Source organism: Saccopteryx bilineata, chromosome 7 (assembly GCF_036850765.1).
Source record: "Saccopteryx bilineata isolate mSacBil1 chromosome 7, mSacBil1_pri_phased_curated, whole genome shotgun sequence".
Classification (NCBI taxonomy): Eukaryota; Metazoa; Chordata; class Mammalia; order Chiroptera; family Emballonuridae; genus Saccopteryx; species Saccopteryx bilineata.
This window is the reverse complement of record NC_089496.1, coordinates 3,755,503-3,768,317: the sequence shown is the minus strand read 5'-3', so window position 1 is coordinate 3,768,317 and position 12,815 is coordinate 3,755,503. Positions and strand designations below refer to the sequence as shown.

The window sequence follows — 12,815 nt, the reverse complement described above, 5'->3', positions numbered from 1 at the left end:
TTTTCAACAAGAGAAACTGACAACAAAATAAACAGACAGCCAACTAAATGGGAAATGATATTTTTAAACAACAGCTCAGATAAGGGCCTAATATCCAAAATATACAAAGAACTCATAAAACTCAAAAACAAACAAATAAACAATCCAATAACAAAATGGGAAGAGGACAGGAACAGACACTTCTCCCAGGAAGAAATACAAGTGGCCAACAGATCTATGAAAAGATGCTCATCTTCATTGGTTATTAGATTAATGCAAATCAAAACTGCAATGAGATATCACCTCATACCTGTTAGATTAGCTATTATTAACAAGACAGGTAATAGCAAATGTTGGAGAGGCTGTGGAGAAAAAGGAACCCTCATTCACTGTTGGTGGGAATGTAAAGTAGTACAACCATTCTGGAAGAAAGTATGGTGGTTCCTCAAAAAACTGAAAATATTACCACCTTATGACCCAGCAATCCCTCTACTGGGTATATACCCCCAAAACTCAGAAACATTGATACGTAAAGACACATGCAGCCCCATGTTCATTGCAGCATTGTTCACAGTGGCCAAGACATGGAAACAACCAAAAGCCCATCAATAGATGACTGGATAAAGAAGATGTGGCATATATACACTATGGAATACTACTCAGCCATAAGAAATGATGACATCGGATCGTTTACAACAAAATGGTGGGATCTTGATAACATTATACGGAGTGAAATAAATAAATCAGAAAAAAACAAAACCTGCAGTATTCCATACGTAGGTGGGACATAAAAGGGATACTAAGAAACATGGACAAGAGTGTGGTGGTTACGGGGGGGGGCAAGGGCGGGAAGGGGGGAGAGTGGAAGCGGATGGGGAGGGGCACAAAGAAAACTAGATAGAAAGTGACGGAGGACAATCTGACTTTGGGTGATGGGCATGCAACATAATTGAATGACAAGATAACCTGGACATGTTTTCTTTGAATATATGTACCCTGACTTATTGATATCACTCCATTAAAAATTAATAAAAATTGCAAAGATAGAATTTATTACTGAGTTATTTTTTAATTGAGTAGATCCTTAATCTACTTTTTTATTTTTAAATAATTTAAGCACATAGAATTGTGTTAAGAGCAATATATTTGTTATAATCCAAAGCCCAACTTCATCAAATATTAAGATTCAAATACACTAGTTCCTACAAATATATGTAACATACTATAAATATAATATTTAACCATGTTTTTAAAGAAATAAAATGTTACTGAAATAATTGTAGTTCCCTGTTTCCTTGTTCTCTTATTTCTGAACCTTAGTGAAAATTAATTTTGAATTTGATGCTTAAATTTTTCAGAAAATTTTTTAATGTTTACTAATACTTACATATGAACATACGTATGCATAAGCAGTATCATTTGCTTCTTTATATTTGATATACCAAGTGTAATTCTCTTTGCATTCCTATACTACTGGATTCTATTCCTTCTACATTCCTGAGATTTTTGTATCCTGATGTATACTTTCTTTTTATTTTAAACTTCTGTTTCCGTTAAGTGACTATACTTTAATTTATTCTTTGTCTTTTTGCAGAACAGATTGTTCTCTTTTTTTCTATTATAATTAACCCATCAACAAGAACTTCTGAAAATATCTATTATTCACACCAGAGAAGGTTCCCAAGGGTATATATTTAATTATGAAAAACTGGTTCTTGGAGTGTGTGCATTTCAAGTTCATTGGATATTGCCAAATCAGTCTCCAAGATGTGTGTTTGTATTGATATTTACACAAAAGAAAGGTATATGAACTTCTGAAACTAACAATAATGAATTTGCAGCTTTATCTTCCTAGACAAGAGTTTCTTGGACTAGTAAATCACGTTAATTCAGATGTATGATTATAAACTTTTGATACTCAACATAAATGTTAAACTCTTATTGCTTTAGTCCTGGAAATTATTCATAAAAATTTTTATACTCAAACAAATACTTCTGGAATTTTCCTCAATTAATTTTGTGTTGCATTTTAAGTTTGGACATGATCTTAGACCTAAGAATGCCCTATACAAAATTATTTTTTCTTTTAATTATGAATTACTGTAAACTCATGTTAAAAAGCTTGTCAGAGCATTCAGAAATTTTAAAATTTCTTTATGCAATATCTCTACAAGTTATTTTACTGCCAGGTTTAGGGAAATGCTATAATAATAATGTTTGTGAATATAAACTATCTTGCATATGTGTATCAAGTTGGCAAGAAATATTTTCTCTAGAAGAAATTTGAGAAATGTTTTTATAAAGAAAACAAAACAAAATCTTCAACTTACTCCTTTAATAAATTATTCTTATACAGCTAAACATACTGATGAGTATTTTAAAATTTCACTTATAGGATGGTAATTAGAAATCTTAAAAGCAGTTACTCATGATAATAATGTTCATCTCAGTCTGCCAAAGTCTAAATTTAAATCACAGTAAAGCTTAACTATGTAACTGTAGTAATTAGGGAGAGCCATTTATTCTTTTTTAATAAGGGAAGTTATGGTAAACTTATAGTGAAGAATATATCTATTGATGATTGTCAGGAAATATTTTCTCTGCTATTTGATTTAATGCAATATTATACATATTATTTGGTTACCATGTCCAGGTGTGTGAAAACAAAACATGCACACAAACCAACATTCTGTTTAACACCATAGAATACAAATGTTTGTGTTTTATTATAATACAACCAAAATATACAATTAACATATTTCAATTATTTTAGATTACAAGACTACATTTCTCTCAAAATAGCAAAACTATAAATTCAAATTTTATTACTAAGCACTTATAATACCGGAATTAAATTATACAATTAGCTGAGAGACTTTTGCCCTTTACCCCAAAATTCATCTATTGTCAACTTATCATAAATACTTTATACTACAACATATTTAAGTGAGAGGTATGTTCCTGCTTTTGCACTGTTGATGTGGAGCATCTTAGAATTTTAGATCTTATTTATTAACCTCACATATAATAAGCTAAATCATTTAAATATTGTGGTCATCTTATGTGAAAAAATATATCTCTCTATAAAAACATTTAAAATATCTCCTTTTTTCTACACTATCCATTCCCAGTAAGGTGAATCAATCTCAAGATACTAAGAGAAATGTAACATTCTAAACAGAAGCTGTTTTGGGTTTTAATTTCATTTGCATTGATGTTATCTATGAAATATATATTTCACTTTAAAGTATCAGTGTTGAAGGTTTTTATTTTAATGGATATCTAGATGATATTAAATGGTTCTTAAAAATTTAATTTTGATAATGTTGAAAAAAAAGATACTGGCCACTGCAAATTATTTTTTTTTTTGGTTTAGACTGTACAATTCAGCAGGAACAAAGTTTAACAGCATATGAAAAACTGAAATATAGATCATGGCAAAATTCAAGAGTAAGACCATTTTGCAAACAGCATATTGTAAATGATCATTATTTAGTCGATAGATTAATGAGATTTTCTGTCAACTGTAGTTCTACTGTTAGTGGTTTTTGAAAATCTCTAAATTTCTTGAGTTTCATGTATGGCTATTTTTCTTCTAAGTAACTTGTTTGGTTTTCAAAAGTGTTAACAATGTGAATGTAGTACTTTAAGCTCTAATAATTAAAGAGTTTCTAAACAAACTCTTTAAATTCCCTATAAACTGAATGTAAGTGAATGCAGACATGCAGGACTCCACATAGCAGCATAAATATCTGGAATGAAATGCAGGAGAGAATATGCAAGTCAGAAGTATATGCATTCAAAAGAAGGAAGGAAAATATGACTCCAAGAATAAATGTAGACATTTTAAGACCTCTCCAATAAAGAATTGATTTCTAAGAAAATGTACTTGAAAGTATTGATTATAATTTTATTTTTCATTATCTCAAAAATAATTTGGAATATATACTGTATCGAAGTATATATATTGTGTCTTGACTTACATTTAATATATTCTCATGGTTCCTCAATGTATTAGTTAATTAAAAGGTTAAAAAATTAAATGTAACTTAAATGCCCTCTATCTTTATAAATACACATAAATCATTGTCCATACGCTTTTTATTATATGACTTTCTATTTTACTAACAATATTTCAAATATATTTTAAGTAATTATTATAAATTCATAATTTTAAATCCAAAGAAGCAGAACATTAGCCTTAAATTAGGTTTCTAAAATTTTGTCTGAATAACTATAATAAGAAAGAAATTATTAAAAATGGCTTGGACATTCATATTTGGATGAAAACCAAATTTATTTTCATAAGTCAATCCTAACATTTGAGCTTCATGTAATTTTCTCAAAGCTTACATAATTTGATCATTAATGTCTGACATACAAATATGTGAAAATCTTTAAAAAAATAAAACCTACTCCTACCATTTGCTTTGAGTTTGGTATAAGTTCCTGGAACATTTTAATGCAGCAAATCCATAGTTACAAACACTCTTGTTATGGTATTTAATTAGGAGTCTGGTCCAACTTCAACTGTTCTTATCCATTTTCTTTAGAGAGTGACTTGCTCTGGTTTGCTTTATTTAAAAAAAAAAATGAACTGTTTTAAATCCTTAAGTTTTACTTATACAGAAACATCTACAAATATTTATGAGTTTCATATCAAAAGGGGTGCTCAGCCTCCTGTATCACTGTGACTACTTTGAGATTGGTAAGCAATGCAAATAAAATGAATGTAAAGTAGAATGCTTGGAGCATCAAGCCAGTCGCAGACATGATATTGATACAGTAATAAGTTGCTCTCTAATCACATGAGGTCTCCCAGGCTGTTCTTTCAAGACACGTAGAATGCATGAGAAAGAAACAATGTCTGCTATTCAGTCTTCTGAAAAGCTGCCTTCCATGTGAGGAAGTGGCTAATTTTTCATTTCACACTAAAAAGGGCGTGAAAAGGCAAAACAGAAGAAGGCTAAGGGTTTTGTGTTTAAGAAGGAAAGGTGAGTTCGGCTTAAATGGGCAGAAAACAAACCATGCATTTAAGAGGTACAGTCAAACTGGAAATATTTAAAATTGCTAACTCAATATGAAAAATGTTTATGTTGTTTGTTTTCTTTACATGCAGTAGGCTTATTTATTATTAAATTACTAAAACAATGCTACTTGAATTACAACATATAAACTCAGAAATGCAGAAAGATCATGTGAAAAAAGATGTCAAAGAGTTAACTTAACCCTTTTCGTTGTCAGAAATTTTGCATTTGTTCTGTTACTTAACAATATATTTTCCCACTACCCACCATTGTCTACTTAATTCTATCTCTAGTTATGTATATATTGTTTTTTTCTATTCACTCAAATAAAATTCCATAATGCAATATTCAAGAGAATAAAGGCAGTAAATGAAAATAATTTATAGAATATGATGAATATTTAGAAAAAAAAAGTACTCAAGCCACTTGGTTATAAATAAATTTGTATTCATTCTTCCCATGATACCTTAGAAAATTTCCTTTTCTTCAGACATTTGCTAGCAGTTTTTGTTTGTTTGTTTTTATCATTTGGAAATTTTTAACAGATGTATTATAAATTGGCAGCTACTTATACTCTGGTGAGTAAAGCTACATTATGTTTCACCCACTTTATTTGTGACTGTTCTTCCTTTTTATGGGGATATGAGTTTTCCCCAAAGCCAGAATTTATAGCTGTCTTTCTTTCTGTTTCTTAAAAAATCCCATCTGCATGCCTTCCCATTAGGATGCAGTATACATCATAATGTTTCCCTTATTTTATTTAAATGTTTTCCCATATTTATTAAGCATTCTGTCCCTGTAAAGCTCAGCCTCTAATCTAAAAACATAACCGAGCACCAGCTTCTCTCCGTGAACTTGTTTCTCCTGGTAAGTCATAAGGAATCCTGGAAGGAACATTTCTATCCTTCAGTAAATCAATGCTGTAGTGCACTAAAAACCCCCGTGGTCTGAAAAAAAAAATAATGTGCCTCTCCAAATTCCTAAACCATGTGCCAAGAGCGAATGGCTCACTGGGAAAGTTCCTGCTAGTACATAAGCAGTCTGATTTAGTGTCTTCCCTCCAATTCCAACCACAAGGTAGCCAGGTCTAGAGTGGAATGATATATCTGGTCATAAGAACATATAACACAACATGGCAAACTCCATGCTTAGTGACCACGCAAGGGAAACGCAACACCTTAGTACATTATCAAATGTGATGTTTGCTTAGCTCACTTATTTACATATCATAAATTCAAAAACTTGGAACATTAAACATTTACAAATGCAAAGTCCCTATTTTGAGGATAGTTCTGACCCACAGCAGGTTCAAGTTTAGTTCCTGGCAAACTGGTTCAGATGACCTACTTGCCCTTCCTATGCCATACTCTCCACATACAGTCCAACTCATTATTTCTCTTATATCTAGAAAAACTCCACAGAAAACTCTTAGGACTTAGGATAAGGGATGTACAAAAGAGAAGACCGTATTTTTGCAGGTAAAGAATTCTTTTAAATTAAATAGAAAACTACGTGGCCACCGCTCTAGGAAGCTCTTCGCCGTGGTGTCTTCGGTTTCGTTTCTTCTTCATTTCCTGCATGTGCTTCCACTTTGGGCTGCCCTTGTTCCGCTGTCTCCGCTTCTCCCTGTGCCACATCTGCTCGCAGTACTGGTCCAGGCTGAAGCTTGGGCTGCTAAGGATCTGGATGTAGTCTTTGTACCTCAACCGTGACTCGGCCAACAGATCCTTGACCTGCCCCTCCTCGTGCTCTGCCCTCGGGGTGTTTTCCATCTGTTCGTTCTCAATGACATTCAGAGTCAGCTTCACGATCGTGTGGATAAAAGTGTGCTCCTGTGCTTTGCAGTAATACATCCCAGAGTCCTTCTTCTGCAAACTTCGAACCAGTAGCCCATATTCTGTTTTGATGACCCTTTCATCAGGTTTCAACTGCAGAATTGGAAAAATGTAGGTAATAAATGAAACACAGAAAGGACTATGAGTAAATGAAAACAAGCTATGTACTTTTACTTAGATGAATCTAAAAGATATACTCCCTTCTCTCTGTCATCAAGCATATACCATCAGCCATAGACAAAATGAGTGAAAAAATTCAACTGAAGTAATAGCATCAAAGAGGCATGTTTGAACCTTATGATGCCTAACTGAACCTTTAGAATACAGTCAGTTTTCCTCCCAGGATTGAAAAGCTATAAAAAAAAAAATTGAAGTATAAAACTGGAAACTATCAACTGACCATCTTTACAAAGGTGTTCTACGAATTTCAGAGCCAGAATGTGACACCGACAGTGTAGAAAAATAGCTTTGCTACCACCTTTAATGTAGACTAGAACAATGATTTCCAAGGAATTTACTCTGTTTTCTAGATATCACTAAATAAATGATCTGAATAGCATATGGAAGCTGTAAATGGTGACTTGTTAAAGGCAAGTGGAAAGGCCTGAGTACAGCCTTCTGAATGTGGGAGCTGTACGTGAGCAAGACCATAGTCAGGAGGCTAGCAACATTTAAAGCTGAATTTCTCTTTCTACTCTGGGTTGAATTTTGATACTGAGGGTGTATATATGATACATTCGACTATGTCATTGTGGAAATATTTGCCATACCTCGATACACTATCACATGGTAATGTGATTTCAAGTGTGAGAAAGCTCAAAGAACAAAAAGAACCTCCCCTGAAATGCGAGGCTGTTTACCCTTTGAAGCAGTACTACTGAGAGGCAGTTCAGACATCTCAGTTTGCCTGGCTGGCAATCTGGTGTGAATAGCAAACCTATCTTCAGTAAAACTAAAGGCATGTTTACTGACACAAGAGCCCTGTTTAATGTGGAGTATTGTTAAGTAGTTCGGCGTTAAGTAGAATCACAGCAACAACGAAGAAGTCTGGAAGATTTCCAGTTTACACATCTGCCCCTGTATTGTAGACTTGCAGTTGATGGAAATCAAGGAGGCATAAAGAGGACTAAATTAAATTTATTCACAGTGGGTGGACTAAACTCTGCATCTTTATGTGAAAAATATGTAGGGAAAAAATCCCTCAATTCTGGAAATATGAGAAAAGGAAAAGAAACATCTCTGCTAGCAGCCCCAGTTAACTACCACATATATGACCAACCACCCTCTGTGCCAGCAAAGTGCAGCTGGCGGGGTACCCACGAGGCCAAAGGCAGGTCACGCTCCAATCCCTGGTTAATGAGGCTAACTGGTCTCCAGGCCTGCCTTCTCTCTACACTAAATCCACACCATTAGGGTTTTGTTTGTTTGTCTGTTTCTCCCACTTTGCTTATGTGGTGATCTAGGTTTTTAGAATTTTTTTCTAAGGAATTTATCCTAAAGGACTAGACATTTTAAAATGCTATTGTAACACAAACTAACCTTGAATACACTTATATTCTCAGTAACCATGGAATCTTGTGCCTAAAATAAATGTGAATTTGAATGGTAGGGTTCTAAAAGGCCAATTTGAAACAGAAACATCAATCTCAAATTTAACACACTTTGTATATATATATATATTTTTATTAAGTAATTTTACCATAGAATATATATATATATATATATATATATATTTAATTATTTAATTTAAATACATCTTAGAACACAAAATACTGACTCCATAAGCCAAGGCCTGCTCCTATCTGCTAGGCTTCCGATGATAACTCATTTATCTTCGTTACTTGGTCTCCCATTTATCAAGTTGGTGACACAGCATATGGTGTTTTTTGGGGGAGGGTTAAAGTAAAGCTCTTTGAAGGTTAAAGTGTGAAGTATTATTAGCAACATTTCATGTTGCTGGAGAGGTGATGTTCTGAAGCCTTTATTTCTGCAATTCTTTTCAAAGAAAATGGTCTATGGTTATTAGCATGACAATCAAAGCAGGTAACTTCCTTTCCAGTTCACCTTTAGATTTCCTTTCCTGACTGGAATTCTTGCTCATATGTAAACTGTTTAATGTGGCTTCAAAAACTGTCACAGCTCTCTCTACTTTTTATTGTTCCTTTTAATCTTCCTACAGAAAGATATTAAGACTTTGCTTTCCCACAAAAGAAGCAACACTTCGGCATTATTTTTGCCATTCTCTCAGCTTTCCTCTAAGTCTGGTTCATTTCCCTCCTTTCCAGACTACTTCTGACCCCCAGGACTCGTGTTTCAGACACCCAGCATTTCACTGCTCCACCGTGATCCTTCCCTTAACTTTCTTCCATAGAATGCTTCATTTTTCTCTGGTTTTTGACCTACAGGTATAAAACTTGCTTTAATAAATTTTAGGCTTTTTGGATTTAGCTAATGCTTATTAATTAGATTGTCAAAGTGATTTTTCCCCTTAAAATTTCAAAAATATAAAATGGTGTCTCTAATAAAATACATTTTGAATTAACATAGTTTCATAGGACTTTTGCAGTGTAGAGGTAGAAATCTGTGACCTAGAAATTACGTGGTTGATTAACATTCGCCTACTTTACATTCTCCTTCACTGTAATGCCTTCCTTCCCCGCTGGACGAGGATGCATTCATTATGCAGACTGTATCTCGATAGTGAAATGTCAGCACAGTCAATTTAGAAGATTCAGCTCCTCCACAAAGAGATAATGTAATCTCTGGCACTAATTTAAACTCATGGAATTTTCTCCAATCTAAAAGAGATAAGTAAAAACTGCTCAACCTTACAAATCAAAAACATGCTTGAATTGGGGTGGACTATCCATTTGCCTGATGTGAACAAGGATAATATATTTAGCATTATTAAATGTAGATCTTCAAGGAAGGGCAATTCATTTAAAATGAGAAGAGTAACATGGAAAGGGACAAAGGACATTAAGTACTAAGCAGCAGGTAAAGGTCAGGAACATTTTTCTCTGATATTAGCAGCCTAATGGTAATTCCTCTGCAGATAATTCACCTAGATAATTCACCTGTCCTTTATTTTCACAGCTAAAGCCTTGCTATCTTAGATGTGACTAGGGCTTCCTTTCATCAACAAACATAGAAGGAAAACTTATTTAAAAATAGTACTGACGCAAGTGACTTATTTAAAAGAAAAGAAGTGAATTTCTACATAACTAACTCAGATTTATTTGTAAATTGTACTTTTAAAAATAAAATAATAAATTAGAAAATATGTATTTTCTATTTAATTAGATAAGAAATTTCTAAGTATGAATGAGAAGTCATACAGAATAAATCAATAGACATATAAATTATAAATATAAATAATAAAATTTTTGTAAATAATAAAATTAGAAACAAAATTTTTTAGCAGTAATAAGTTACTTTTAACATGTAAAATATTAAAATGTTAATATCTATAATATATAAAGGGCTTCATAAAATAATTTTTTAATAAATGCATTGATGTAAACCAAGCAAATGATAGAGCAATTCACCAAATATACTGCTCACAAAAATTAGGGATATTTTATCATTTCATATTTATTTTGAAATATCCCCTAATTTTTGTGAGCAGTATACAACTGAAACCAATAGCCAAGAAACATGAGAAAGTCATTCACATCCAATAATATTAAAAGAAATAAACATTAACACAATTTAATATTTTTTGCATCAAATTGCTAATGATTTTCTTAAATTATAATACAAAATTTTGCCTCAGGGGTTCAGAAATGGCACTAATATGGTGATTTTCATGGGAAATTGTCAACATACAGTTGTTTATCTCAAGCCAGGAAGACAAAGCCCTTAACCCACTTATTTTTCTTTTAAGTGTCTGTCCTAAGCAAATAAAAAGTAGAGAAAGATTTAGATATAGGGAAGTTGATTACTTTTTTTTAAAAGAGAAAACATGAGCTATTTAAATAAGACATGGAACATTCATGGATGACTATAGTATCAGGGCAGTGGGGGTGGTAAGCAGGAGAAAAACGATATTAAAATGGAATGAGCCCTAGCTGGATAGCTCGTTTTGTTGGAATGGAATCCTGATGTGCAGAGATTTCTGGTTCGATCCCTGGTCAGGGCACATACAGAAATGGATTTTTTTTTTTTTCTCTCTCTCTCTCTCTGCCTTCCTCTCTATATAAAATAATCAATTAAAAAATGTTTTAAGTTGAATGACAAGGGAAAATGTTCATAATGTAATGGTTAGTGGGGGAAATGCTGGAATAGACATCAAAATAAGTATTTGTGCTTATCTACTCTTAGAGACCTCATAGTTCTTCAGGTGTTACTATGTTTTTACAAACATTGACATTCCTTTTATAATAAAAAGAACAAAATAAAGCCAAGACTTACAAAGAGAAAAATGCAAATATTTGAAGATGTTTATAAAATATTTTTTTTCTTTTTCTTTTTTAATAATTTTATTTTTTTAAAGGGGCAACATCAATAAATCAGGATACATATATTCAAAGATAACAAGTCCAGGTTATCTTGAGTTCAATTATGTTGCATACCCATCACCCAAAGTCAGATTGTCCTCTGTCACCTTCTATCTAGTTTTCTTTGTGCCCCTCCCCCTTTCCCTCTCCCTCTCCCTCTCCCCCCTCCCCCGTAACCACCACACTCTTATCAATGTCTCTTAGTTTCACTTTATAAAATATTTTTTAAATCCATAGAAAAATACTACTACGAATGGCATGTTGTCTTGCCTCTTTTATTTATTAAGATCCCAAAAGTTCAACAGAAGCCTGGGGACTGCCAATTAACTCGCTAGTTATAGCATAAACATCATCAATTTCAAGCACAGCTTTGTAAGAAAGTCAACAGATAACTGACTGGGGACCTCCCCAACAGCACCCAGCTGTGAAACAGCTGAGTGAGGAGATGTTCTCTCCCTGGCAGAGAAACACCTGGTGACAGCCACCTTGCCACACTCGGAGATCCTGGCCCTCCCTCAGGCTTTTTTTGAATGGAGGAAAGATTCCAAAGTGTGACCTTCCTGGAAAGGAGCAGGTGTCCTGCTGGGAAAAATGATTCAAATCTCGTCTGGATTTTGCCCCTTTCCTCAGCTCAGGAAGCAATAAGGCAGATTCTGCACTTTGTGTAACTAGCTATTTGTGAAGATAAATGAAAATAACCATTTGAAATATTACAGCTAAGATACTTTTAAGGAAAATCCAATAAATATACTATTTCTACTCCATTAAAATTCATGGATCATGGTACCATAGACTGAATGATATACTGTTAAAAAATAAACTAAAGTAATGCATATCATTTTCAGGAACATGAAAGATATGAATGGAAACATACACAATCAAATGTATGTATCTATACCTGGGATACCCCGAGCAAAGTACCATATACCTTTTTTAAAAGACAGATTAAATTTTCTATGAAGAAAAATTATTAAACATTTTATCTAACTGAAAAATTATCAAACTTTACTCACTATAAAACTTAAAATACTGGTTTGTGACATTTAAATTTAAATTTCAACACTTTAAAAAATAAAATATTACAATGTATCTAAAAGAAAATTTGCATGTTAAAAACTCAGATAAAATTCTTCTAATATGTCTTGTATAAAAAGTATATGCTTCATATGTTGAAACTAAATAAACTTTGTCAGATAATACCTCAATATATACAAGTAAGATAAGTACCCTTAGAATAAACATTTACTATAAATACAATATGCCAGTTTTAAAATTTATGGCTATCAGTAATAATGGAAAATCAAGTTTTACTGAAGAAATCTGACTTTATAAAGAATAAAGTAATTCTCTTGGTATTAATTATGTTACATGTCATTATTTTAATGTAAAATTTATTCTTAAAGATCTTCGATGAAGAGAAAGATATTAACTTTTTAATACAGAGTGGGGCAAAAAAAAATAGATTTAGTTGTATG

General features: G+C 32.7%; 1 protein-coding gene across 3 annotated transcripts in view; it reads right to left on the bottom strand.

The window, feature by feature from the left end:
- Nucleotides 1-2,441: 2,441 nt before the first annotated feature.
- Nucleotides 2,442-12,815, bottom strand: part of SEMA3D (semaphorin 3D) — a 238,833-nt gene continuing 228,459 nt past the window's right edge. For all 3 annotated transcript variants that reach the window (XM_066239284.1, XM_066239283.1, XM_066239285.1), the window contains one exon: nt 2,442-6,934. In XM_066239284.1, the coding sequence (XP_066095381.1) occupies nt 6,515-6,934 (420 nt within the window). In that variant the 3' untranslated portion in view covers nt 2,442-6,514. The remainder of the gene's footprint in view (nt 6,935-12,815) is intronic.